The following is a 26079-nucleotide window of genomic DNA, read 5'->3' on the forward strand; positions in this document are numbered from 1 at the left end:
ATTTGGCTCCAATTCATAGGCAAGAGTGCTAAGATGCAGCCTTTCACCAAGCGACCCCCGCCAGGGTCCATTACTCCTCTGGGGAAAGGCTGCTTCCCCACCCCAACCCCATCAAGCCGTCCAAATGGCTCTGACAGTTCTTGCTGAGCCAGTTCTCACAGGAAAAGACTCTTTATGCTAGAGAAGCAAAAGGGAGCAGCTAAGGAAAAAGGAACTCTGGAAAACCCAGAAGTCTCTCTATCGACTGTGAAAATTTTTCAAGTGGCTGGTTCAATTATAAATTGCAACTATTTTTCCAGAGGGCAACCTAGTAACGCGCTGCACGCTCTTTGTCCCAGTGATTCTGCTTCAATGAATTTCTCCTGAGGAAATTATAGAGCAAAAATACAGAAGCAAAACCAATCAAAACGTAGAAACAGCTGCTAGTGGTCCAAGACTCTCATCCATACAAGGACAAAAAAAAAAAAGAGAGAGAGAGAGAGAGACTTTAAAGATAACGGTGGTGACCCCTATCCCATATACATGTAGGAAAATGTTCAGATTTATTATTTTCTTGGGAGAAAAATCAGATTATACATTAGGACAGCCAAACCTCATTCTTTTTTTTTTTTAATCTTTTTTTTTTTTTTTTTTTTTAATGGTCTGCCTAGTTCTTTGGAAGAAGGGAGGGTTAGAAAATAATTATAAGGGGTCGGAAGCCTGGAAAGACTTACACGAAAACGGTCCAAGTGGGCATTTCTGAGAAACTATTGTAAGAAATTTCATTTCAACTTTATGCCTTTCTATATCGTTTGATTTCTTTTTTACAAGTGCAAGCGTTGCTTTTATGATCGAAATAAAACAAAATTACTACTATTGGGGGAAATGAAATAATAACAACTTTGTTCCAGAGACTCCAGGATCTCTAGGTGGCTAAGTAGAGAATCAAGACCTCTTCCCGCCTTCGCTTCCAGGAGCGCTCTCAGGCTGAGGGTCCAGCCTGAGGGTCTCGGGCCCTTGCCGCCTGCCCCTGCTCGGACCCCTCCCCTCTGAGGACCCCCGCTACCCGACCGATCCGCACCCGCTGCTGGGCTCGGACTTCTGCATGGGCTCCCGGCCCCTCTAGCCCCGCCGCGGCTGCGGCTCCCGCGGCTGCGGCTCCCGCGCCTCCTCCCCGCGGCACTCTGCTGTCCTGCCGCACTTCCCTAGCCTCCCACGGGTCCCGGCTGCCGCTCCTGCCCAGCTCCCCTGGCCTGCCCCGCGGCGGCCCCGGACCCTGCGCCACCGCATGGAGCCCAACGCATCGGGGAATGCTTGCACCCCGGGACTCGGGCCGGGACCCGGGCTGGGCCCGGGGCTGCGCCCTGGGCCGCATGCCAACCACTTCTCTGCTCCGGTGACCGCGCTGCTGGCCGCGCTCATGGCGCTACTGGCGCTGGCCACGGTGCTGGGCAACGCCCTGGTCGTGGTGGCCTTCGCTGTGGACCGCAGCCTGCGCTCCCGCAGCAACTTCTTCTTCCTCAACTTGGCCGTCGCGGACTTGCTGGTGGGTGAGTGTGGCCCCAGGGGCTGGAGGTGCCCTGGAGGAGGTAGGAGGTATCCCAGCAATCAGACATCTCCCTGGGGAAGTGGGGCACTGTGGGACACGGAGACAGGGCCAGAACGGCTCGCCAGGCTGTTTACCCTCGCTCGCTCACCGCCTCGCTTCGCCCACAGGCGGTTTCTGCATCCCACTGTACATCCCCTACATCCTGACCGGAGAGTGGAAGTTAGGGAAGGGACTGTGTAAACTGTGGCTGGTGACGGATTACCTGGTGTGCACCGCCTCGGTATTCAACATCGTCCTCATCAGCTACGACAGGTTCATCTCTGTCACCAGGGCGGTAAGTAGGAGGGAGACTTGACCTAGACCTGTATGAGGTGGGGTGGGATGGTGGCCAGGTGGATGGAGGCTGGGTGGTTGGAGTTGCTGAAACCTCTTGCATACCACTTCCATGTGTTCTCAGGACCCCACTATCCAAAAGGAAAAAGAAAAAGATGCCAAGACAAGATTACAAATACTGTCTTCTGTTTTTAATACTTAAATTTGACAAAGAAGATGCAGTGCAGGGCCCCAGTGGTAGAGCACCTGTAGTTCCAACTGCTTGGAAGGCTGAAGCTGGGGCTGGCCACTTGAGCCCAGGAGTTCAAGGTCAGCTTGGGCAACAGAGCAAGATCCAGGCTAACACAAACAAACAAACAAACAAACAAAAAACACATACAACTTAATTTCGCCTTTCTCAGGATTTATTTTTATAATCACATGGTATAATACAGATGTGGTTATGAATGTTGTCAGAAAATGGGATGGAAATCTTAAGTCCTGTTATGGCACCTTTATCTTTCCTCCCAGTCAGTATCCTCTTTCTGTACATAGACTCACTTTGAGTTCACACAGGCCCCTGTTCAGCTGTCTGCTCCTCCTTGGTTATCCTCTTCAAATAGCAGCGCTGACACTCTCTTCCTTCTTCCCTACTATACTCAGGCTTATCACCACCTGACATTCTATTAGATCTGTCTGTCTCACAAACTAAGTTCCCAGAAGAGGCAGAGCTGTTTCTCAGCCCTGTGTTTCCAAAGCCAGAAACAATACTAGACATATTTTCGGATATAATTCTAATTAAGTACCAGAAGCTGTGGCACACACCCATAATCCCAGTGGCACCAGAGGGTGAGGCAGGAGGATCACAAGTTCAAAGCCAGCCTCAGCAAAAGTGAGGCCCTAAGCAACTCAATGAGACCCTGTCTCTAAATGAAATACAAAATAGGGCTGGGGATGTGACTCAGTGGTTGAGTGCCCTGAGTTCAAACCCCAGTACAGCCCCCCCCCAAAAAAAAAATTCTGATTAAGTAACCTCAAATGGAGATAAGATCAAAAGTCCAAGTTCAAGGCCCAGTAGAAAAGGATATGCGTGCTAAAGAGGCTTCTTGCCCTCACCAGTTAATTGTTAATGACTGTCTCCCCCAGAACAGTGCTAGGTGGAGAGGGTCCACTTGCTACTTCAGTGTTTTAAGGGCTAACAGCAACAGAATGGGTTCACATGAGCAATCACAAGTGTAAATTCACTCATCACAGTGCTAAATTTTTAGGCTGACTCAGGAGTCAGGAGAGCTGAGTTCCAATCTTACACTTCCACAATGTGTGACCTTGAGCACATCCTTGTACCTCTTGTCTCTTTTCCTATCAGAAAATGAGGGGTTAAAAGCCTTTTGACTCCAGTTTCTATGATGGCTAATTCATATGGTCCTTTCTTCCCTGGAAGATAAGTAGAAACTAAAGTTTACCCCCATTTTGCAGATGGGATGATAAGACTCATATAAATTAATCAGCAAGGGCAGAGGTGAGTATTAAATGAGATAGAAGTGAACAGGAACTTTCCTTTGAACTAAAAAAAAAACTTTTATCTTTTATATAAGTAATCCATGCTCACTACAGAAAAATTAGAACACAGAAACAAACTCTGGGCTTCTCAATACCTACAATGCCTCATCATGGTCTAAGAAATCCACCCTCCATGCTTTCATCCCCTTATCCCCCAGCCCCCCATCTCCAAGTCCTCACTATGGCACCCACGCAATTTGCTTCATTTATTGCTGCAGTTCTCAATCTATTTTTTAATTGAATTGGCTTTGAGGAGGGTTCAGGTATTGGCATTTTTTAAAAATAGCTTTGGGTGGTTATAAGGCACAGCTGAGAATAAAAACCACTGGCTTTCATGATTGTTCCAGCCCAGCTCTTCCTTGTCTCCCATTCCTACTATTGCTTCTTCTGTTCCCACTGTATTTGCCTAAAATAATTTCCTAAGTATAAATATTGCCCAAAGTGGCATTTTCTAACTTTCCAGGAACACATCACTTGGGTTCACTCCCTTGAGATCCTCTTGGTAATTAGTTTCCCTTTGCTCTCAGTGCAAGGCTTGTGCATATTACAGGTGTAGGAAGTGAAACTGCCTAATAGTATTAAATATTTTGCACTGACCCATATAGAAAGCCAAGTGTTTTGCTCCAGTGACACACTTCAGAAGTGTCTGCAGCGTGGCAGCGCAGTTGGGGGAAAACTTCAATCTCCCAAATCTTCAAAGCACCTTTCATTTCCCCAGTTGGCTCTCACCTTCTCATAACATTTTCTGCAAACCAAAGATCAAAATTTTTTATTTCATGCTCCTGCCTTTGCAGGTATTTTTACACCCAATGATAATGTTAACTAATATTTAGGGTTTTATTTTAAGCCAGACACTGTTCTAAGAACTTTATCTGAATTATATTCAAGCGCTTGACATGCATTGGGTCATGAAAATCCTATAGTCTAGGGAAAAATACTGCCCGATTTTACATTTGAAGAAACTGAGACACATAGAGGTTAAGTAAATTGCCTAGAACAAACAGCTCTCCAAGTGACAGCATTTGAATCCAAGTTGGTTGACTCCAGACTCTGCTCTTGGTCATTGAGACATAGAGCCACCTCCAGGAACTGCAGGGGAGACTAAATGGGTCATGAGTAAAAATGTGGAATGAGCCAGGTGGTGCACACCTATAATCACAGTGGCTCCAGAGGCAGAGGCAGGATTGCAACTTTTTTTTTTTTTTTGAGGATTTTTTTTTATTGGTTGTTCAAAACATTACAAAGCTCATGACATATCATCTTCCATACATTTGATTCAAGTGGGTTATGAACTCCCATTTTTTACCCCAAATACAAGTTGTAGAATCACATCGGTTACACATTGATGCCAGCCTTAGCCGTTAGCAAGATCCTGTCTCAAAATAAAAAATAAAAAGGATACCCCTGGTTTCAATTCCCAGAAAAAATACACACACACACACACACACACACACCCATATACGTATGTCACAAAGTTATGAGATTGTTTAAAAGTTGGAAAAGGAAGTACAATAGCTCAGTTGCAGGACACTATGAATTCACCAGTGATTTCACTTATAAACATTCTGGATGGTATTGAAGACATATGTTTCCACATGTGAGAGAGTAATACTAATGTTCAAAGAGACAGACCTTGACCATCTTCCTACGAGGAAAGCTCTTCACCTATTGCAAGGTGAAGTGGCATAGTACATCTGGAAAGAGTTGGCTGATGCAGAAATAAAACCCCCTTATCCCCCAGACACTGGTCATGTTCACAACTAATCTTCAGCCTCACGACATCTCACTGTACCAGACTGAGTGAGTAAAGCTGCCTCATCACTCCCTCACTGGTCTCTGTTGTTTCCTTCTAGGTGACTTACAGGGCTCAGAAGGGCATGACCAGGAATGCTGTCTTCAAGATGGCACTGGTGTGGGTGGCAGCATTCCTCCTCTATGGGCCTGCCATCATCAGCTGGGAGTATGTGGCCAAAAGAAGCATCCTGCCCCGGGGGGAGTGCTATGCTGAGTTCTTCTACAATTGGTACTTCCTCATGACGGCCTCCATCATTGAATTCTTCACACCCTTTGTCAGTGTCACTTACTTCAACTTGAGCATCTATATCAACATTCAGAAGCGCAACTCTCTGAGGAGTGACTACACTGTCCCCAGCCAAGATGGCTTGGAGATGAACTTCCAGGGGAGAAAAAAGAAGCACATCATATTTTTTGTTAAACCCGCTGAAAGGAGAAGCAAGAAAAGGAAAGACCAGGGCCTCTCTACCAAGCAAAACAGTGTTTCCTTGGATGTTCCTGGGACTCAAGATTTACCGCCTCTGCAGTTAGACCTCAGAACCAAAGCAGCACGGCGTCGGCAGAGCCACTACAGGCCCAGCGAAAGCATCTGCAATGCTGAAAGGCAGGCAGACCTTGCCAACACTGTGGCCAGTCGCCTCCGGCTTTCCCGGGATAAGCGATTGGCCAAGTCATTGGCCATCATTGTGTGTGTATTTGGCCTGTGCTGGGCTCCCTACACTTTGTTCATGATCATCCGAGCAGCCTGTCATGGGACGTGCATCCAGCACTCCCTCTATGAGACATCCTTCTGGCTCCTCTGGCTGAATTCCGCTATCAACCCTATTCTGTACCCACTCTGCCACGTGAGTTTCAGAAAAGCGTTTATCAAACTGCTGTGCCCTGGAAAGGCCAAGATCCACCCTCATATGTACATGTGACAGAAATATCTCTTGTGCCAGGTTACCTAACCCCTACACACCACGAAGGAGAGGCAACCACAAACACTTTCCTAAGCCACTGCTATCCACTCCACCTGGGTCTTTGCCACAAGGAAACAAGGAATCCATATAACAAATGAAACAAGTTCCTCCAAATATTTTTTAAATATTGTCTATGAAATTGTCATCAAGGGCTTTGTCTGGCGGGGGGGCGGGGATGTTTAGTTTTGCAGTCTCTAACCCAGGGCTTCATGCAAGCCAGGTAGGGCTTTGTTAATTCAAAAATCTCTGTCCCGGAGTGGGATTGTAGCTCAGTGGTAGAGCACTTGCCTAGCATGTATGAGGCACTGAGTTTGAGCTTCAGTACCACATATAAATAAATAAGTAAAACAAAGGTTAAAAAATTTTGTTTGTGTGTGTGTGGCACAAATTAAAATTTTAGTTTTATTATTACCAATCTGGATTTTTAAAAAGCTATAGCATACTATTTATGTTTTTGGCATAACAAAATATTATCACTTTTTTCTTTTTTTAATTTTAATTTGTTATATATGAGAGCAGAATGCATTACACATATAGAGCACAATTTTTCGTATCTCTGGTTGTACTCAAACTACAATTTAAAAAAAAAAAATTTGCTCTCTGGATCAGCAGCATGGGGATTACCTGAGAGTTTATTAGAATTCTCCGGCTGTACCCCAGACCTGCTGAATCCCAGAATCTGCATTTTTAACAAGCTCCCTGATTGATCTATATGTTTAATAAAGTTTGAGAAGCATTGATCCTAGGAATGTGTAAAAGGATAAAAATGGTTAAGAAAAAAATGTTTTTGTAATACCTATCTCCTGTGGAGTCATCCTACCTAAGGCTTAAAATTACTGAGGCTTAAGTTTGTTAATTTTACCAAATTTTCACACACTATCCTATCAATATATTTTACTTGTTGATAAGGCTAACCAGTTTAAATATGCAACTTTTGTTTGAAGTAGTATACGAGAGTATTTCATCACTTTTGTGTATATAAATAAAGACAAGACATGAAAAAGGATAGAACCTAGTTTTACAGAATATACTAGGTTTCATAGCTTACCTTTATAAAAACATACCAGATAAATGCAAATGCAAGAGATTAACTAGGAATATGACTCAGTGGTGGAGTCCTTTCCTAGCATGGACAAAGCCCTGGGTTTGATCCCTAGACCACCACCAAAACAGTTTTAATTAAAAAAAAAAAAGTTCTCAAATGCTAGATATTATACCTAGTGGCCATGAAGCCTCCAAAGGGTTTGTTTGTTTGGGTACTGGAATTGAACCCAGTGGTACTTTACCATTGATATATATCCCCAGTTCTTTTAACGTTTCCTCAAATGTAATCCTCCTGCTTCAGCCTTCTGAGCTTCTGGAATTACAGGTGTGAGCCACCATACCCAGCTTCACACTTTCTTTGTATTTGTACTTGGTTCTTTCTGATGAGTGAAAATGGATTTAAGTTACAACTTAATGCTTAGTCATAGGAAGACATTTCTGTCCTTAAGCTAATTAAACACTGTAATGAGTGGTAAAACAGTCTCTAGAGATTTTGGAAGTATTGGCCTAGTTTTGTTGGTACACTGCTGGTAACATAGAGAAGTGAACAGCAATACGAGATCTAGACCACCCCACTTCCAGATGACTTGTTTTAAATTAACACAAGCTGGGAAGCTTGTCTTTAACATAGGTAACTGAAGTGTGCAGCAAATGTGTAGATAGTGGCACCTGAAATGTGGTCTGCTGTCCATCCCCAGGGCACCCCCATAGGGCCAACCCTAGCAAACAGGAAGGCATCCTTCTCCAGAGATTTCTCCACCCAGAACCTTTCATGGACAATATGTAGTCTGGAATTCCCATCATTAAAGAAAATTTTGTTGAAAAATCCTTTCAAATCGATTCTGCTTGATATAATTACCTTAGGTTCACAGAGATAGCAAATGTAATGGAAAACCCCTACAAAATCAAGTTAAATCCCCTCCCATTGCCTATGATGGTTAGCTTATTCCTTATGGTCTCTCATATTTCTCAGTGGCTCTGAGAATTGCACATGAACTGTTCTACAACTGCTCACCATTCTTCAAATTATTCTACCATGCCTCATCAAGTTAAATGCCTCCTTCCTTCCTCTTTTAGTTGTTCGGATAAGCTTACAATCTATGCAAAGTCATTAATGGCCAGAGTTGTGTTACAGTTCACTCACCTAATGGCCACCAGTCTCAGGGCTTGGGGAACAATCAGAAACATGAATTTCCATGTAAAGAAGCAACTGCTAGTCAGGCACAGTGGCACACATATGTAATCCCAGCACCTGGGGAGGCTGAGGCAAGAGGATTGCAAGTTCAAAACCAATCTCAGCAACTTGATGAGACTGTGTCTCTAAATAAATATAGAAAAAGGCTGGGGATGTGGCTCAGTGGTTAAGTGTCCCTGGGTTCAATCCCAGGTACCAAAAAAAAAAAAAAAAGCAACACACTTTTTGCTTAGACTCTAATCATTGGTTTGCTGACTGGAGACAGGAAAAGGAGGTCAGGAAAGTGCTGTCACAAGAGGCATTGCTCATCCATTCATATCATCTTCCTAGATGTGGCCTCTAGTGACTATCTCCTCATCTTGGGGATTTAATGCCATTCAGCACCAGTTCTCCTCTGTTCTGTGCTTCTATCCATCTGTAAAGGATTTCCCCCACATCCATTAAGGACAGGTATTTTTTATGTAAGATGTAGTAGATATTATTAGAAAAGGGAGATAGACATAAAATAGCCAGGTGTGGTAATGCACACCCACTTCTAATTCCAGCTTCCCAGGAGGCTGAGACAGGAGGATTCCAAGTTTGAGGCCAGCCCTAGCAACTTAGCAAGACCCTGTCTCAAGGGAAAAAAAAAAAAAAAAAAAGATGGCTTATGTTGGCTGAGGATGTAGCTCAGGGATGGAGCACTTGCCCAGCATGTGCAAGGCCCTGGGATTAAACCCATAGTGCCAGAAATAAAAATTAAAAACACAAACTTTTTATACTTACACTCTACAGAGAGAAAATCATCAAAGAGCTATAAAAGTTTTTAAATGTCTCTTCAATTTTGCAATATTTATCTCATTGCGCATAGGCAACTTCTATGAGTTACTCTTTTAAATGCCTGGCTCTAGCTATTATAAATAGGACTGGAAGTTGGGCATTCACTTCACAAGAGGTAATGGGAAGTCCATACAACACTCTCCAGAACTCACCCAACCCCCCAACCCCCAAGTCCTTCTTCAGTGCTGTTCTGTCACTATGAATCTGTCTTCATACCAGACTAAAATTGTTTAATCTGTAGACCATATCATGTTCACCCTTAAATTCAGTGCCTAACTATATCTGGCATATGGTAGGTACTTCATTTTTTTCAATAAAGAAATGTATAAATTAAAAATATTAGCAATGCTTTGGTTTTTTTTTTTTTCCTTCTTTAAATCTGGTCTCTTTATGTCAACCCAGAAAATCAAAGTTTATACCCTATACTGACATTAGTTTAACTTTGACCCATCTTTTCCAAATGAGTTCAAATTCAGGTATTGAATTACGTCTGTTTTACCTTTCCAGATACATTACAATGAAGATACAAGTAAAATGGACACATCTATCCCTAATTCACAGTCCCTATTATACAGTGTTAATTAATTTAATTTACAGTATGCAATGTAATTAATACTATAATTTAACACTGTAAACTAACACTGCAAAGAACAGAAAAGGTTTGCTGGACCAAGATGTACTACAGGAAGGCTTAACATAGTTGTTAACTTCTAATTTTATAATTTAGTAAACATTTGTTCTGATTTGTAAAATCAAACAAGTTCTAGACATCTGGCAATGGGAGGGCAGATGGTAAGGTGCTGAATGTTGTGGTAAGTTGAAAATCTTTATCAATTAATTGCAATGTCTCCCTTTAAGAGGTGGAGCTTAATTCCCTTTATCCTCTAGTATTGCCTTAATGGCCTTCATAAGGCAAAAAACAACAACATGTCATTTCCGAGATTAGATCATAAAAGGACACTGTCATTTCCTCCTTGCTCTTTCTCTATGGAATCACTCTGGGAAGGCCAGTCACCAACTTATAAAGACATTGAAGCTGCCCTATGGAAAAGCCCAAAATGAGAGGAAATGAAGGTTCTATCAACCATGTGAGTGAATGAAGTAAAAGAGCTTAGAAATCAGACTTTACCAAACCTTTGGATGATGGCAGCCACAGTCAAAATCTTGATGGTAATCTTATAAGACACCTTGATCCAGGACCACCAGCTAAGCTGCTTCTAAATTCCTGATACTGAGAACTATGAGATAAATATTTGTTGTTTGAAGACACTAGGTTTAGGGAAAATTGTTACAAAGTAGATAGCTAATACATGTGATGAGCCTTTGGGGAGTTACATGACTCTTGGTGCCTTAGGAAAAGCAGGGTAAGGCTGGGGAAAAGGTTCAGCAGGAACATAAATGAAAGAGTACAAGGTGCCTTGCTCCATAATTTTGTAAGCCAGAGCTCATTGTAAACATGAGATGTATGAAACTCCATAGGCATTCTACTAGTTCTTTTAATCAATCAAGACTATAAAAAGGGGAAAAAAAGATACAAGAATTGTTAATAGCAACTTTATTGTTTCACTGGTGCAAAAAAAATCATAATTGTGATGCACTTCCCATTAAATTTACAATAATGAAGGTTATACATAAATTATACAGATCGCAAATTTTCTATTTTATACTATTCAAAACCAAATTATTTTGATAAATATATCCAGAGGACAACATAGGTTCTTAATGGATGGCTGAGTCCAAATATGCAAAATATAGCTTCTGGTTTTGACCATGGTGCTTTAAAATTCTCAAAACATGCATTAATATATTCTAGTTTTAGGGAAAATATTACACATGGCCTTGCATTTAGGGGAAAGCCCAAGCTGAATTACACATACAGTATTCCTTCTAAATTAATCTCAAATTGGACTAGAGAACAAAGAGACAGATACTTTTGGGTTAGTACTCCCAGTAATGAAGAAAATACACAATCAACAATGAAACAAAACAAAAGGAGAGAGCTTCATTAGTAGCCAAGGTAACTGTGTATGTCTTTTTTTTTTTTTTCCTTCACAGATCACAGAAATTTTAAATAGCAGATCAGTCATGCTACTTGGGATGATCAGACAGACTTGAACATTTATGAAGTGAATAACTTTATTAAGGTCCTGAAGGTGAGTGTCCGGAGGTGCTGGGTAAAAACATCACAGGTAAGAAACGGGAAACCTACCTCAGCATTTCTGAAAGGCACAATCTATGGAAGGGATACCTAGTTTAATAAAACCCTTACTGGATGTACATGGAAAGAAGTATGGTGAGCTGTTTTCTTTTTAAAGGATGAGACCTTCATAAATTGGCCCCTCAGACTCTGGTGATTCCCGCCTCAAACGCAAATGCTCCAATGTATTATGAAAATGTTTGTTAATCTGCTCTGTTTCTTCACTGGACTCAAGATTTGGGAGGTCTTCTCGAATCTTCTGGATAAGCTGGTTCAAAACCTGAATTGTTACCTACGAAAGAGTATGTATAATTTCATGGTCAAACATGTATCACAAAAAATAAGATTTAATAACACCATTTTAAGAAATTTGTATTCTCACCAATTACCTGAGTAATTATGAAAAAAGACAGATGAGAACGTGATTCCTAGTTTGAGCAACAACTATTTGCTAGTCCCAAAAAAACAAAAACAACTTTTAAAATAGAGTAACTTGAACCAGTAAAAGAAGGACAAAAACAAAATTTTATTTAACCTACAAATTTGGACCAACAATGTGCTGCTAAAAGGATAATATATTTAGGAATTACTCTAAATTAGTACTTAATGAGAAATCAGCCTACTCTTTGGCAATTTATAGATTCTTTTTTTTGGTACCAGTGATTGAACCCGGAGCACTAAACCACTGAACCACATCTTAGCCTCTCACCCCTACCTTTTTTTGTGTGGTGTTGGGGATTGAACCCAGAACCTTGTATATGTGAGACAAGCACTCTACCAACTGAGCTATCCAGCCAGTCTTTTTTTTTTATCCAGCCCAATCCCAGTCTTTTTTGATATTTTATTTAGAGACAGGATTTCATTGTGGAAAGTTGCTAAGGCTGGCTTTGAACTCAAAATACTTCTGCTTCAGCCACCCAAGCCACTGGGATTACAGGCATGTGCCACCACACCCAGCTATTTTTGTTTTTTTTTTTTCAAATGTATGGGCACTCTACCACTCATCCACAACCCAGTCCTTTTTATTTTTTTGAGACAGGGTCTCACTAATTTGCCAAGGCTGGCCTCAAACTTGAGATCTTCCTGCCTCAGCCTTTTGAGTTGCTGGGATTATAAGCATGCACCAGTGCCCAGCTTTGATAAACTTTTGTTATACATCAAGTCTCATAAGGTGGGAAAGGAAAATACTAGTCCACAAGTAATACTTTATTAGTTCACTTACCGCATCATTTTCCTTTTCATAAAAATAGATATATCTGTTCAGAATTTCTATAAAAAGCTGCACTTGTAGAGAGGGATCCATGCATTGATTTGCTATTTTCAGAGCTTTCTTTAGGCACTCCATTACCCTCTTGCCTCCGTGAAGCTAAAGTAAAAGGGCAAGGAAATATGGAAGAGATTAACAAACTGCAAACGTCCCATTGTCAAACAAAGAAACACAACACTACAATGTTCTTTCCTATTTTAAAGGAACAGAACATTCTTCACTATTCTTTTAGCTAAAAAAAAAAAAAAAAAGTATACAGCTATATTTAAAAGAACAGTTAGTGGTGTACACTTGCTATGTTATGATATCCTCAAAGTGGAGGCTTCACCACAGGCTAAGACTATCCACGTGATTGTCCACTTCATTCAATAAAACAAAATAACTTTGTCAGATATTCAAATACCCCAAATGTTTCACCTCCAGAGCACAAGGCCATGGTAACTAATCACTGTTAACGGTCTCCACATGGTCAGGAATAACCTTACCTCCTCCCCATTTTTGTCTGTGTTTCTGCCAGACCAGAAGAGATGTGCACAGGTGCTCACAGCTCGGCCCTGATCTGGTTTTTTCAGAAGTTTGGATGCAGCAAGTGCACACTGAGTCCTTAAGGGTTCATGATTCTCTTCACTGAAGCACTTCATCCTCTCAAAAGTGCCAATGATCAAGGTGATGGCAGCCAGCTGTGCTTTGGAATCACTAATTTCATCCTCATATAGAGAAAATGCCTGGTGGACACAAAGCAGAAAGGACTTTTAGGGACCAGAATACTTTCCACCAAACCCACATCCTCTAAGATATTCCACAGTCCCTTCATATAAGAGAGTGCTATCCTGCCCCTCAGAGAGGCACAACTTATAGCTAAGATGGTAAAGATGCCGATAAATTGCAGAAAAGAACCTGTCTCAACTTTGTTTAACCCTAGATCCCCAAACTCAAGAGACAAAGGAACTTTTTTTCCCCCATGAAACACTTTTACCATGACCCTCTTGAAAATTTTAGACTTCATCAGCACTGAGTAACTGAACAATTTTGCTGCTCTGCACCACTCAATATGGCTATACAACATGAAGAGGTTCCAGGGCAGTGGGAAAACAGTAGTTACATACTCACTCAGTTAAAAAAAAAGAGAAGACCAGCCATGTACACTACCACCATAACTACGAACAAGTGACCAAACTCAGGAAAACTGATCAGACAACCCAGAAAAGAGAACAGATCTTCACCTGGGACATAAATTCATATGCTACTGTTTCATGATTTTCAAAACCAATTTCTCCAGCAGCTAGAGCTCCTTGAAGGAAAAGTCTTAAGGGTAACTCTGCCAGTTCTGCCTTGATCAAAGCACTGATAGTCTGGTGAGCAAATGAAAAAATCTTCTGGCATTTCTTTTCCCATTTGTCATCCTAAAATAAGGAAAAAAAAAATTAAATTACCATCAGGTCAAGATTAATTTACATGACAATATTCGTTTTATTTAAAATGTCTAATATAACAGTAAAAGTAGTAAAACTGAACTCAGAATTTTCCTTTTCTTATTTATGGAGCACACAGATAAATCAAGCTGGATGTCTTCTTAAAACATCCATTTAAGGCTACTGCCTTAGCAATTTTTTGTATATTTTCCGTTTTTTTTTTTTCCTTCTGATCAGAAAAGTAACATATCCCCAATTGGGAAAATACACAAAAGAATCTTAAAAATTAAATCATTCCTAAATCTACACCTAACAATAATCACTGTCATATCCTGATGTTAATGTCATCATTTTTTCTCTGTGTAAATGGAAGGTAACTGGGTTCTTTGCATATGGATTTGTTTTCTACTTTAAAGCTCAATGGAAAGAGTTAAATGAAATGGTTTTTATCAAAACCATTTTCTTCATGATACTAAATTATTTGAGATTATTTTTATGGATAGAAAATATTCCAACTGAATTGTGTAATATAATTTGTTACTCTCCTATAGAAACAATCCATAATACCACAATGACTGGTTTATATACACAGAGCTTCATCAAGTCTAATTATTTCCTTAGTATAAATTCTTTTTATTTTTTATTTTTTTGGCACCAGGGATTGAACTCAGGGGCACTCTACCACTGAGCCACATCCCCAGCCCTATTTAGTATTTTAAGAGTCAGGGTCTCAAGAGTTGCTTAGCACTTCGCTTTTACTGAGGCTGGCTTTGAACTCGAGATCCTCCTGTCTCAGCTTCCCAAGCTGCTGGGATTACAGGCGGGCGCTACTGCACCTGGCTCCTTAGTATAAATTCTTAGAAGTGAAATTTAATAATTAATTCCACTTAGTGGAATTTATAGAAGAAACTGTCTTTTGCTCACTGTGTATCCTCAGCAGCCTGATAAGGATTAAGACTGTATATGTATGGGTTTATTTCTGGACTTTATCTATTCTATTCAACTGATCTGAGGGTCTGTTTTTATTAGTACCATATTCTTTTGATTATTACAGCTTTGTAATATAGGCTAGTTGCTATCTTTTTATTGTTAGTCATAAATAACATGCTGGAAAATACAATGAAATTGAGATGCTGGCCTAATAAAAATAGATTAAAAGCTGCTATTCCGGCTGGGGTTGTGGCTCAGCGGTGGAGTGCTGCTCGCCTCACACGTGCAAGACCCTGGGTTCGATCCTCAGAACCACATAAAAATAAATAAGTGAAATAAAGGTATTGTGTCCAACTACAACTAAAAAATATATATTTTTTTAAAGCTGCTATTCACGCTGGTAGATCTACTGAATAAACCTTATTCTCCATTATTAAAAAATTAAGTTACTGAGGTTTATTCCTTAACATAAACCTGGCTGTCCAACTTTCAAATACATTGAGGTATTTTCTTCAAATCCATACTACTGAATACATTAGTCATGAGAAAGAAAGAGATTCATAAAAGAATTGCACTTATAGCTCATGATATTGTTCAAATACATGCTTTTAGAGAGAAGTGATTATGTAATGCTGAGCCCTTTTATTAAGCAAAGTTAATCTGAGTTAGGACCAATGAGAAAGTTCTAACATAAATTAAAACTGGTTTAATTTTTCATTTCTAAGTTTGTTTGTTTTTTTATTTTTAGATAGTTTATTTTGCCCAGGATAGTCTAGAACTTGTGGGCTCAAGTGATCATTCTGCCTCAGCTTCCCAAGTATACAGGTACATGTTATAACACCCTATTTCTAAGTATTTTTATGTGATCCCTCAGCTAGTATGTGATCTACCAACATTGCTGTTAGGAACACATACCACAGGATGAGTAACAAATTAAGAATTATTGAAAATAGGAGCTTATTATACCACTATTTTTATATTTGTCTGAAATTTTCCATAATACAAAACTAATACACAAATTGAGGAAAAGGAAAAAAGTAGTGACATACTTAAAAGTAAACTCACCACTTTAGAATTCTCTTTGTATCGAAAAGCCAGCTGATAAGCTGCAAATACCAAAGGTGGTAGTGTGAAACGAATCCGTTGATTTCCCCCAGCTCCAAAATGTTTTCGTGCTGTGTTTAAAATCTGACCAAAAAAAAAAATTTTTTTAAATTTTTTCCACACTATGATTAATCATTTATAAACTAAATGCAGCTCTAATCATCATTACTTCTATGTACAAATGTACTGGGCTTTATAATGGTAGGTACTTTATATATTTTTTGTCTCCCCAAGTTGTCACAGTCACCCTAAAGACAGACAGTAACTCCATAAATGGAGAAACCTGAGGTTCAGAGAGGTTGCATAACCTAACCTAGGAGTAGACAGATACTTAAATATATTTTTGTACACATGTGTAAAAGGTATAGTGTTGATGAAGAATGCAGGCTTGGAAATAGGACAGACTTAAATTTAAAAGTAGATTCTAATACATACTACCTGTGTGACCCTGGGCAAGTTACTTTCTCTTAGCTCCAAGTTTCATTTGAAAAATGGCATAACATGCTCCTAGAATTGTTGGGAAAAATCAAATGACACATGTAAAGTGTTATCAGTACCTGACACGACATGTGCTCAGAAAATGTTGGACATTATTTTATGTACATTGCTGGTAGATAATATCTCCTAATTAAGAAAAATATTAAGCCCATTTAAACCAAGGGACATGCCAATACACTTTAAAAGAGCCATTATGAAACAAATATACAGATGTCTCAGGAAAAATTGCAAACACAGAATTTATGAAATATTTAGTGATACATATAATAGAACGTGATATATTCAGGCTTTGTGAATGTCTCTGATATGGTAAATGGTTAAGTGAATGCATTCTCCTTTGGGACAGTTGAAACTAATGATTCTATCCTTAAAGGCTCTGCACAAAGGCATAACCATCTGTCAATGTTGAAGGCATGCTTCCTAACCTCGATATTTGGTATGTAACAGAAAATGACACACAATCTCACACAGAAACATGAAGGAATCATTTAAAATACTTCAACAATCAGACAGTCACTGTACAGATCACATAGTACACAGAACATGACAGCACAATGCTCAGAATGTTTACACTAAGCAAAATCAAAGACTATCATACTACCAATAGAAACCAGTCTCTTTTTCACATCAGTTATAAAGGAGTACAAGAGTGTCAACAACGACAAAGTCAATAGAAAATAGAACTTATCCTCAAACAAAAGTACTTGTCATTATAGCCTTGTGCATTCAACTACTTTGCCCAGTTATGCATACTACCTTTCTTTAAAATAAATTACACAGTATCAGTTGCCAAAACCCCTAATAAGGCAACATGTCTTTATTTATTTCACAAAGATTAACTGAGAACTAATGATAAAAAAGAGAACTTCATCCACTAGATGCAGTGGCACACGCCTGTAATCCCAGTGGCTCCAGGAAGCTGAGACAGGAGAATTTTGAGTTCAAAGCCAGCCTTAGCAAAAGCGAGGCACTGAGCAACTCAATGAGACCCTGTCTCTAAATAAAATACAAAATAGGGCTAGGGATATGGCTCAGTGGTTGAGTGCCTCTGAGTTCCATCCTTGGTATCCTCCCTCAAAAAAAGAGAACTTCATCCAATTGTTCTTTTTTTTTAAATATTTATTTTTTAGTTGTAGTTGGACACAATACATTTTATTTATTTATTTTTATGTGGTGCTGAGGATTAAACCCAGGTCCTTGCACGTGCGAGGCAAGCGCTCTACCTCTGAGTCACAACCCCAGCCCATCTGCGTCACAACCCCAGCCCCCAATTGTTCTTTATTAGGCAATTAAGGTTAAGGAAGAAAATTGAATTTTAAAGTTTTTGACATATTTTCAATGTGACAAATACAACTTACGTTTACAAACCTTGGAAAAATAAATAAAATTTAATATAAAGATTATGTTTCTTATACTTAGGGGTTTATTGTGATAAGCAACTGAACCTTTCTTTTATTTCAGTAGTGATCAAATCCAGAAAATAAGCTATATCCCCCTATCTCTTATATTTTTTATTTTGAGACAGTATTTTGCTAAGTTGCCTTTGCTAGCCACAAACTTGCAATCCTCCTGCCTCAGCCTCCCAAGTAACTAGGACTATAGGCATGTACCACTGTGCCCAGCTGCAACTGAACACTTCTAAAAGTAATACACAGTTCTAAAAAAAAATAAGAATATGAAATACTTATGGAATATCCAACTAAAGGAAGTAAGAGTTAAGTCATACCAAGTACTGCTGATCAGGGTCCTCAGACCTCAGAAGATGAATAAATCGGCCCACAAGGCTCTGCTCATCAGCAAAGTCTTCTGGATCAGGGTCTTCTATAGGTTGGTCTGGTTGATCTTGAATCAACGTGGATACCAAATTCATTATGGAATCCACCTGTAACATGGGAGACACAAGAAACCCACTAGGGTGAAAACATCAAGATATGAAACCATCGTCTAAATATTTCCAGTTGTATATAAAGTTATGAAAAATTATCAGCAAAATAATTCTATTTTTAGGGGCTGGGGTTGTGGCACAGCAATAGAGTGCTCGCCTCACACATACGAGGCCCTGGGTTCGATCCTCAGCACCACATAAATAAATAAAATAAATACATTGTGTTAAAAAAAATAAAAATAAAAATAAATAATTCCATTAAAAAAAACCCACATACATATGTATATGGGCAAAAGTCTGAAAGAGATGCACCAAATATTAACAATGCTTATTCTTTTTCTGTTGGAATTATGGATGTTTGATTCTTCTATATATATCTATCTCTAATTTTCTAATTTGTATATTGAAAAAGCTACTTGCAACTTTCCGTTAGTATTAAATTACCCTCCCCTATTTCATGTGTCTAGGTCTGAAAGTCTGAAATTTTAACTATATTGCCTGTTTCCCTAAAGTAGCATGTTGGTTTTTACTTACTTGGTCTTGAGAGACAATTTCTGTGTTATAATCCAGAACATTACTAAGCACATAACAACTCATGCTCTTTCTGGACTCGTAGTCAAAGTACTCAAAAAGTGGGTGGAAATGTTTTAATTTTAAGACTGTTAAAATATTGTTGTAAGTATCAACAGGTATCTTCAAAAGTCTGGTGAGTTCCTTTGAAACTGCACTACTGGTAGCAATACTAAAAAAAAAAAAAAAAGAAAAAGAAAACAGTAACACTTAATGAATAAAATCAACTTTTATAAACAAGTAGTACCTGCTTCACAAAAATTTTTAAAATTTCATTTACACTTTAAAAAAGAGGGTCAAGTGAATCATACTATCCCAAAATACCCCAATGACTTCATTCACACACACTCAATTTATCTATTATTGTTCTGGTGATAAATATAGTAGTCTCTAACTGGCATGATGGTATCCCAGCAGCTCAGGAGCTGAGGGAGGATGATCAGGAGTTAAAAGTCAGCCTCAGCAAAAGCAAGGCACTAAGCAATTCAGTGAGACCCTGTCTCTAAATAAAACACAAAATAGGGCTGTGGATGCGGCTCAGTGGTCGAGTGCCCCGAGTTCAATCCCCAGTACCAAAATAAATAAGTAAATAAATAAAATAATAGTCTCCAACTCATGAACAGGTTGTATAGCTGGAAAGATGAGTGTCTAGAATTTGACAACATTTCTAAGGTAAAGTATTTTAAGCAGCAGTTTGATTCCTAGAGCAACCAATAAATATTGCATATTCATGATGAAAATAAGAAAAAAATCCATGCAAAACCAGCAATTCAAAAGAATAGAAAAATACAAAAAATATATATAAACATATATAAACAATTGCACCAAATGTTGGTAATCAAGTAAAGGCAAGTTGTATTTAGCTTGTAGCATCATTCTGTGGAGATTAAGATATATTTGGACGTTTATAAGACCTTTAGAGTTTGGGATTTCTAATTATTTTGTCTACTTTGACTTTAAAACTCATTTAGTGGGTAAAGAAACAGATACATCATTGAATTTTCTCATGCTCATCATTCAAGATCTGAACTATTTTTCAGTTCACACCCACATAAAAAGACAATAAGGAAAAAGAAGAAACTTTCCTGATGCAGCTGAACCACCAGAAGGGAGATACAAAAGAGAAAAACTGCTTGACCCATTGACCCAAGTTCAGAAGCAGGGGGGAATGAGTCAATAAGGGAGCTGCTGGAAAAGATAATAAGATCAAAACTGCCCACAGTAGTCACTAGAGGGTGCTACAGGTCTAGGATAGCATGGTTGAAGTAGCTTCAAGTACAAAACGGTATAGTAATTTCTCTAAAGGTGTGAAAATTAAAGTTCAAAATAGACTAAAAGTATTTAAATCAATTTAATTTCTGTACCTTAAACATTATATGTATTTATGTATATATATATGACATTTAGTATAATATTATATATTTCCCCTAATTTTTTACCTTAAATATACATATCCTATTTTTTTCACAAATTAATCATCTGTAAGAAAATAATTCTTATGGAAATATTCCTTGAGTAAAATTTCCTTATAGTTTAAAAATCAGCTTATTCATTTATAGAAAGGGATCTGAATCGGAGACACTGCTCTCTGAAGACTGCCTTTGGTCCTTGAGTGTCACTATTTCATTAATGACGAAACTAAATAACTGGTGGTAACTTTCTGATCTGATTAGCACCAAGTATGACAATTTTAACAAAAGCTTAAAACATAACAAATGCTAACATTTCAAAAAGCCTCTGAGGGAGAAAAACAAATCTAGGACAAAAAAGGTGTTTTACATGTGTTTTTTACAAAAATATAACTTTGACTTACTGTTCAAGGTTGAGCTTATTAAATATCTCCACTGTTGTTTCTAGAACTTTATCAACATAATCCACCCGATCAGGGTAACATTTCATGGCAAGATTAATGAGAGAGACTTGTAAAGATACAACATCCTCCGAAGGCATGTCTTGTCTAGACTGGAATGTTTAGAAAAACATACAATTAATTTTAAACAATTACAAAAGGATCTGCCAGCAGAGAAGTTTCAAAATTTTGAGAACTTAGGAGAAAAGCTATACAAACCTGTATCACTGTAGCCACCTGCTGTGAAAATATGTCAAAAAGTTTAATATCTGCTGGGATTCCAGGTCCATCTTCCCGATGAGCAAATAAAGCTAATCTAAAAAGGAAAACATTTATTTCAAAAAATATAAGAAGTGGGATCATGAATGACATTTTATTCTGTATTGCTTTTCTGTCTTGTACAAATCTATTTGTTCTAGCACATTAAAAGAAGTTTTTGAAAAGGACAATGAATACCAATAATTCCCTCAACTCATTCTGAACTAAAAAGATTGGCCAACAATGCCTTTTCATCAACTTTCTTATTTTTTACCTTATTAGACATTTTCAACAGGATGATTTTCCTAAACTTTTTAAAGTCTTTAATTGTAGACATGGAGAGAAATACATTAAAGTCACAAATGTATCTAATGACCATGACTTAATCTTTAAAAGATAAATATAGACTATTTTAAGATACTGTATGTTTATAACTAATTCCGAAAGTAACAAAGTTAACTATTATTTCCCAAATCTTAAAATATTCAAAATCACGTATGTTCCGTTATCTGTTTGCTAAGGTCACAATTGCTTTCAGTTTGTTATGCAGAGAAGAATCAGTACTAATCAGGATAGCTAAATGACATTACATCTTACACAGGAAAGTCCAGTTTACTAGCTACCTTTAACAGCAGGCTCAACAAACACGGAATTTTTGCTGCCCAGGATAGAGCTGATAATTTGGAGAATTCGCCTGTATAAATTTTCAGACTCTAAAACTAATAATTAGATAATTTTAAAATATAAGAAAAGGTATTTGTAGAAATAAATCTTCAATTGGGTTTCTGATTTCATGACAATGTATTATGCTCATAAGTAGGACATATATTACGTACTACCCACAGCCTGGTTACCAAACATTTATTCACTAACGCCATTACCAAAGGCCAAGATTTTGGGGTTTGGGGAGGGGGTTTTTTGGCAGTGCTTGGGATCAAATCCTGGGCCTTATGCTAGCCAAGTACTCTACCAATGAGCTACATTTCCAGTCCTCAAAGGTCAAGTTTTATATTTTTAACACACCAACCAAAATCAATGGCTAATAAAATAAAATTTAAAGGGAATTTACTAAACATATGTAATACTTAAAACTTCTTCTTTAAGAAAAAGTAATGGCATTCTAGGTGCAGGAGAGCACACCTATAAACCCAAGTGACTCAGGAGACTGAGACAGGAGGAGCACAAGTTCAAGGGGAGGATCACAAGTTCAAGGGTAGCCTCAGTATCTTAGCAAGACCCTGTCTCAAAATGAAAAATAAAAAGGACTGTAGCTCAGTGGTAAAGTACCCCTGGGTTAAACCTCCAGTACAAAAAAAAAAAAAAAAAGAAAGAAAAAAATTTAAGAAAAAGGGATGGCAAAACAAATACACACACACACACACACACACGCCTTATGGTTACTTAATAAAGAAAACTCTAAATCAAATCAGGTCTCACTGAAAAATAACTTACATCATGGTGAGAAACAAATTTTGTTTTTCAATATCTTTGGACTTTCAGGATTTAAATGATGGGTCTGTACAAAAATGTCTACATGTCAATTAAATGGACGAAGTAAAAATACTTATTATCTCCATGTCTCTACACAATTAAAAGTTGAACCTCTTTCAAGCATACTCACACAACTAAATTATTTATCACTGATATAAAAGACAGCGACAAATAATTATGAAAATGTTTTAAATTCATTATTCCTAAATCAGGGCATTTGCCCTCCAGTGTTGGAAGGTCTTACCTATCAATCAAAGCAATGATTATGTTTTTCACGTTTACATTTTGGTGTAACTCAGCACAAGCCCGAAGAAAAGGATTCAAAGTCTGGAGGTGGAATTCATCAGGAAAAACCTGAAAATCAAATAATAGTTGACTGATACCAATAAAAGTTATTTCACAGGATATTCAGAACTCATCTATTTAAAGTTCTTATTCATGAAAAAAATAAATTTAATCTTATACAACTACACTCAAATATATTATTTTTTAACCTTTCTACATATAATCCCAGACAGAAATATTCCACTAACAAAATACACCTATAATTAAACTAAAACTAATGAGACCTAGAAGACTCAAGAGATCACTCTTTCCCACATTTTTGGGGAAAAAATATCAACACAAAGATCAAGTTATTATTTGGAGAAAGTAAAGTTCTTTATTCAGGAAAGTTGATTTTTTATTCAGTTAAGATTTTTCTTCTTTCTGAGGTAGAATCTCGCTATGTTGCCCAGGCTAGGCTGGCTTTGAACTCCTGGGCTTAAGTGATCCTCCTGCCTCAGCCTCCTGAGTAGCTTGAACAACAGGCATGACAACACCATTCCTGGCCCAAGCTTTTTTTCAAAATAATGAAAATTAACAAAGATAAAATGAGTCCTTTTAAACACGAAATAAATTTCCCACCTACCTGAATAATACACTCCATGAGATATTCTTGAGCCAAAGCATCCCTACAATTCACAACTTGTTCTAATATACCAGTCAATACAATCTAAAAGAGGGGAAAAAATATATAAGGGTTAAAAGATCACTTTCAAATTCCAAACCCTCTAATAACACCCTAAACTAACTTGAAAATCATATATTAAATTGTTCTCACCCATATTTCATTATAAAGTTTTAAAATTTTACAGATGTTTTCAATAAAAAATTTCTAGGTTCCTATTTAGTATAAAATTCATAATAAAATGGAATCATGTATTCTGAGAAATATATATAATCCAAGGTCATAAAGATTTCCTTCATCTTTCCTAATAGTTTTAGATTTTATATTTGTCTCTGATCCATTTTTAGTTTTTCTACTTGGTATGAAGGACTGGTCAGATTTAACTTTCGTTGTTTGGATATAAATATCCAATTGTTGCTGAAACATTTGTTTAAAAGGCTGCCTTTACACCTTTCTCCAAAATACTGAGCTTGGGATGTAGCTCAGTGGTAAAGCACTTGCCTAGCATACATGATAGGACCTGGGTTCAATCCCCAGAATTGAAAAAAAAAAAAATTGATCACATATGTGTGAGTCTATAACAAATTATCTAATCCAGAGATCAGCAATTGCCTATCTTTGCAAATTAAGTTTTACTGAAACAGCCATATCTCTTTACTTCTGCATTTTTTGTGACTGCTTTTGCACTATACCTGCTGAGTTTATTAGTTGATACTATAAGAGTTGTTACGAAGACAAAATATATTCACTGTCTGTTCTTTTATAGGAAAAGTTTGCTGATCTCTGCTTTATTCACCTCCAGTGATTTATTTATTTATCTCTTTTACTAACACCACACTATCTTCATTTTATTGTAAATTATAAACTCGGGTTGTCCAAGCACTCCAACTTTTGTTCTCTTTCAAAATTGCCATGGCTATTGAAGGTTCTTTGCTTTTTCATATAAATTTTAGAATCAGTCTATTGATTTCTACAAGAAAACTTACTGGGATCTTTATTGAGGTTACATTAAATCTTAGATCAATTTAAGGAAAACTGCTATCTTGACAATATTGAGCCTTCCAATCCACAAAAACTGTTTTTTATCTTTCAGTTTATTTAGGTCTTCTTTGATAAAAAGTCACTTAAAAATGTTTTCCAATGTCATATTATTCAACAAAAATGTTTTTATTTTAAAAATTAGATTTCAATTTACATCTCACGACATGAAGTGACAAGCAAAATATTAACCTGTTTGTAACGTTCCACATTTACACCTTCCAACTGGCTGAGGCGCACTAAATTTGTTCCCACTAAAATTCTCAGTTCTTGTCTTTCTCGTTCTCTTTTTTCTCTATCTCGGCTATGTCCCTGATGCTGCATTCGCACCCAGAGCTTGTTCATTTCTGCAAAGTTGAGTAGTACAAAATCCATAGAATCACTGATATCACCTGTTGTTTCTTCACTGCAAAAAAACAGTTGGAAAAAAGTCTTTATACTGGATTTAAATTATGCGACTACTATCCCTCTCCTTTGTTCATTTCTTTCCTATCTCTGTAATACACTAGTGCTTTATTTTAAAAAACACAACTTCATTCGCTTAGTGTTAAATTTTAAGAGAACCGCCTCAGGGAAATAATACAATGCAAAGGACATAATACAATTTTCAAGAGACAAATTACTTTCCCCAACTCCCTATCCTGAGCTACATGGGCTTGCTCTTATGGCAATTCCCTTAATTCAAAAATATAAAAAATCCAACACTTATATGTACTATTAACTACATCATTTAATTGTTGAATTTTTTTTATTGCAATGTAAACTTCGTGAGAAAGGAGAGCTTACATTTATGCATTTCCTAATTTATATTTCCTAGGATGGGGAACTCAGCAGTTTTCCATGTTTTTTTTATTGATTGCCTAATTACATGCTCAAAACTGAGAGTCAAAGTGTAATAGAGCAAATAACTTCATCATATTTTCTATATTCAAATTTTTATCTTTTCAGTACTTTTTCATTACATACGTGGTAAAAAAAAATTTTTTTCTCTTAAAAATAAATTGAAAGTGATATTAAACATCATTGATTTGTTTACCTTAGTATTAAAGTCATTAAAAACATAAATTTTTTAAAAAAAAGAAATTAAATTCTTCAATCTAGGGACCTGTGACATGAAGAGTTCACCCAGTTGTTTGAAGATCACAGCTAGCTGACCATCTGATGTTGCTATAGGTAAAAAGTACAAATGGACTTGGACTCTAGAATACTGGTTACATGAACCATAGATAGGGGCCTCTTTGAATGGCTTTTCTTTTGGGGGGGGATTTGAGGAGGGAATTACTATCTGTGTGCAAAAATGATTAAAATCACTTAGAGTAATTAGCAGCTTATAAATTACAAAAACTAAAAGGCATTCAAGAAACAATTATAAATGCTGACTAGCTCATGGGAAAAGCTAAGCACACCTAATTATTTT

At 37.6% G+C, this 26079-nt stretch overlaps 2 protein-coding genes across 10 annotated transcripts in view; one reads left to right on the forward strand and one right to left on the reverse strand.

Moving 5' to 3' along the window:
* The first annotated feature begins 1136 nt into the window (after positions 1–1136).
* On the forward strand, positions 1137–9545 carry LOC124086374 (histamine H3 receptor-like). Its single transcript, XM_058576005.1, has 3 exons — positions 1137–1529; positions 1696–1862; positions 5254–9545. The coding sequence occupies exons 1-3, from the start codon at positions 1268–1270 to the stop codon at positions 6112–6114; spliced, it is 1290 nt and encodes a 429-aa protein (XP_058431988.1). The 5' UTR covers positions 1137–1267; the 3' UTR covers positions 6115–9545.
* A 1209-nt stretch (positions 9546–10754) lies between these two features.
* The window catches only part of LOC124086647 (vacuolar protein sorting-associated protein 35), a 97162-nt gene continuing 81837 nt past the window's right edge, over positions 10755–26079 (reverse strand). For all 9 annotated transcript variants that reach the window (XM_058576003.1, XM_058576000.1, XM_058576002.1 and 6 more), the window contains 12 exons: positions 24855–25068; positions 23586–23669; positions 22920–23029; positions 21146–21242; positions 20891–21039; positions 19042–19249; positions 18349–18504; positions 16086–16208; positions 13902–14081; positions 13164–13403; positions 12634–12777; positions 10755–11703 (listed from right to left, as the gene is read on the reverse strand). In XM_058576003.1, the coding sequence (XP_058431986.1) occupies positions 11524–11703; positions 12634–12777; positions 13164–13403; positions 13902–14081; positions 16086–16208; positions 18349–18504; positions 19042–19249; positions 20891–21039; positions 21146–21242; positions 22920–23029; positions 23586–23669; positions 24855–25068 (1885 nt within the window). In that variant the 3' untranslated portion in view covers positions 10755–11523. The remainder of the gene's footprint in view (positions 11704–12633; positions 12778–13163; positions 13404–13901; positions 14082–16085; positions 16209–18348; positions 18505–19041; positions 19250–20890; positions 21040–21145; positions 21243–22919; positions 23030–23585; positions 23670–24854; positions 25069–26079) is intronic.

The sequence above is a fragment of the Marmota monax genome, unplaced genomic scaffold, assembly GCF_021218885.2.
Source record: "Marmota monax isolate L192 unplaced genomic scaffold, Marmota_monax_Labrador192_F-V1.1 WCK01_AAM20220418_F8-fsc00024, whole genome shotgun sequence".
Taxonomy (NCBI): Eukaryota; Metazoa; Chordata; class Mammalia; order Rodentia; family Sciuridae; genus Marmota; species Marmota monax.

Excerpts from the sequence above, each read along its gene's own strand:
- LOC124086374 (XM_058576005.1), top strand. The coding sequence starts at position 1,268 with ATGGAGCCCAACGCATCGGGGAATGCTTGCACCCCGGGACTCGGGCCG. Across the intron at positions 1,530-1,695 it reads CGTCGCGGACTTGCTGGTGG|GCGGTTTCTGCATCCCACTG; the intron begins GTGAGTGTGGCC and ends CTTCGCCCACAG. Across the intron at positions 1,863-5,253 it reads TCATCTCTGTCACCAGGGCG|GTGACTTACAGGGCTCAGAA; the intron begins GTAAGTAGGAGG and ends GTTTCCTTCTAG.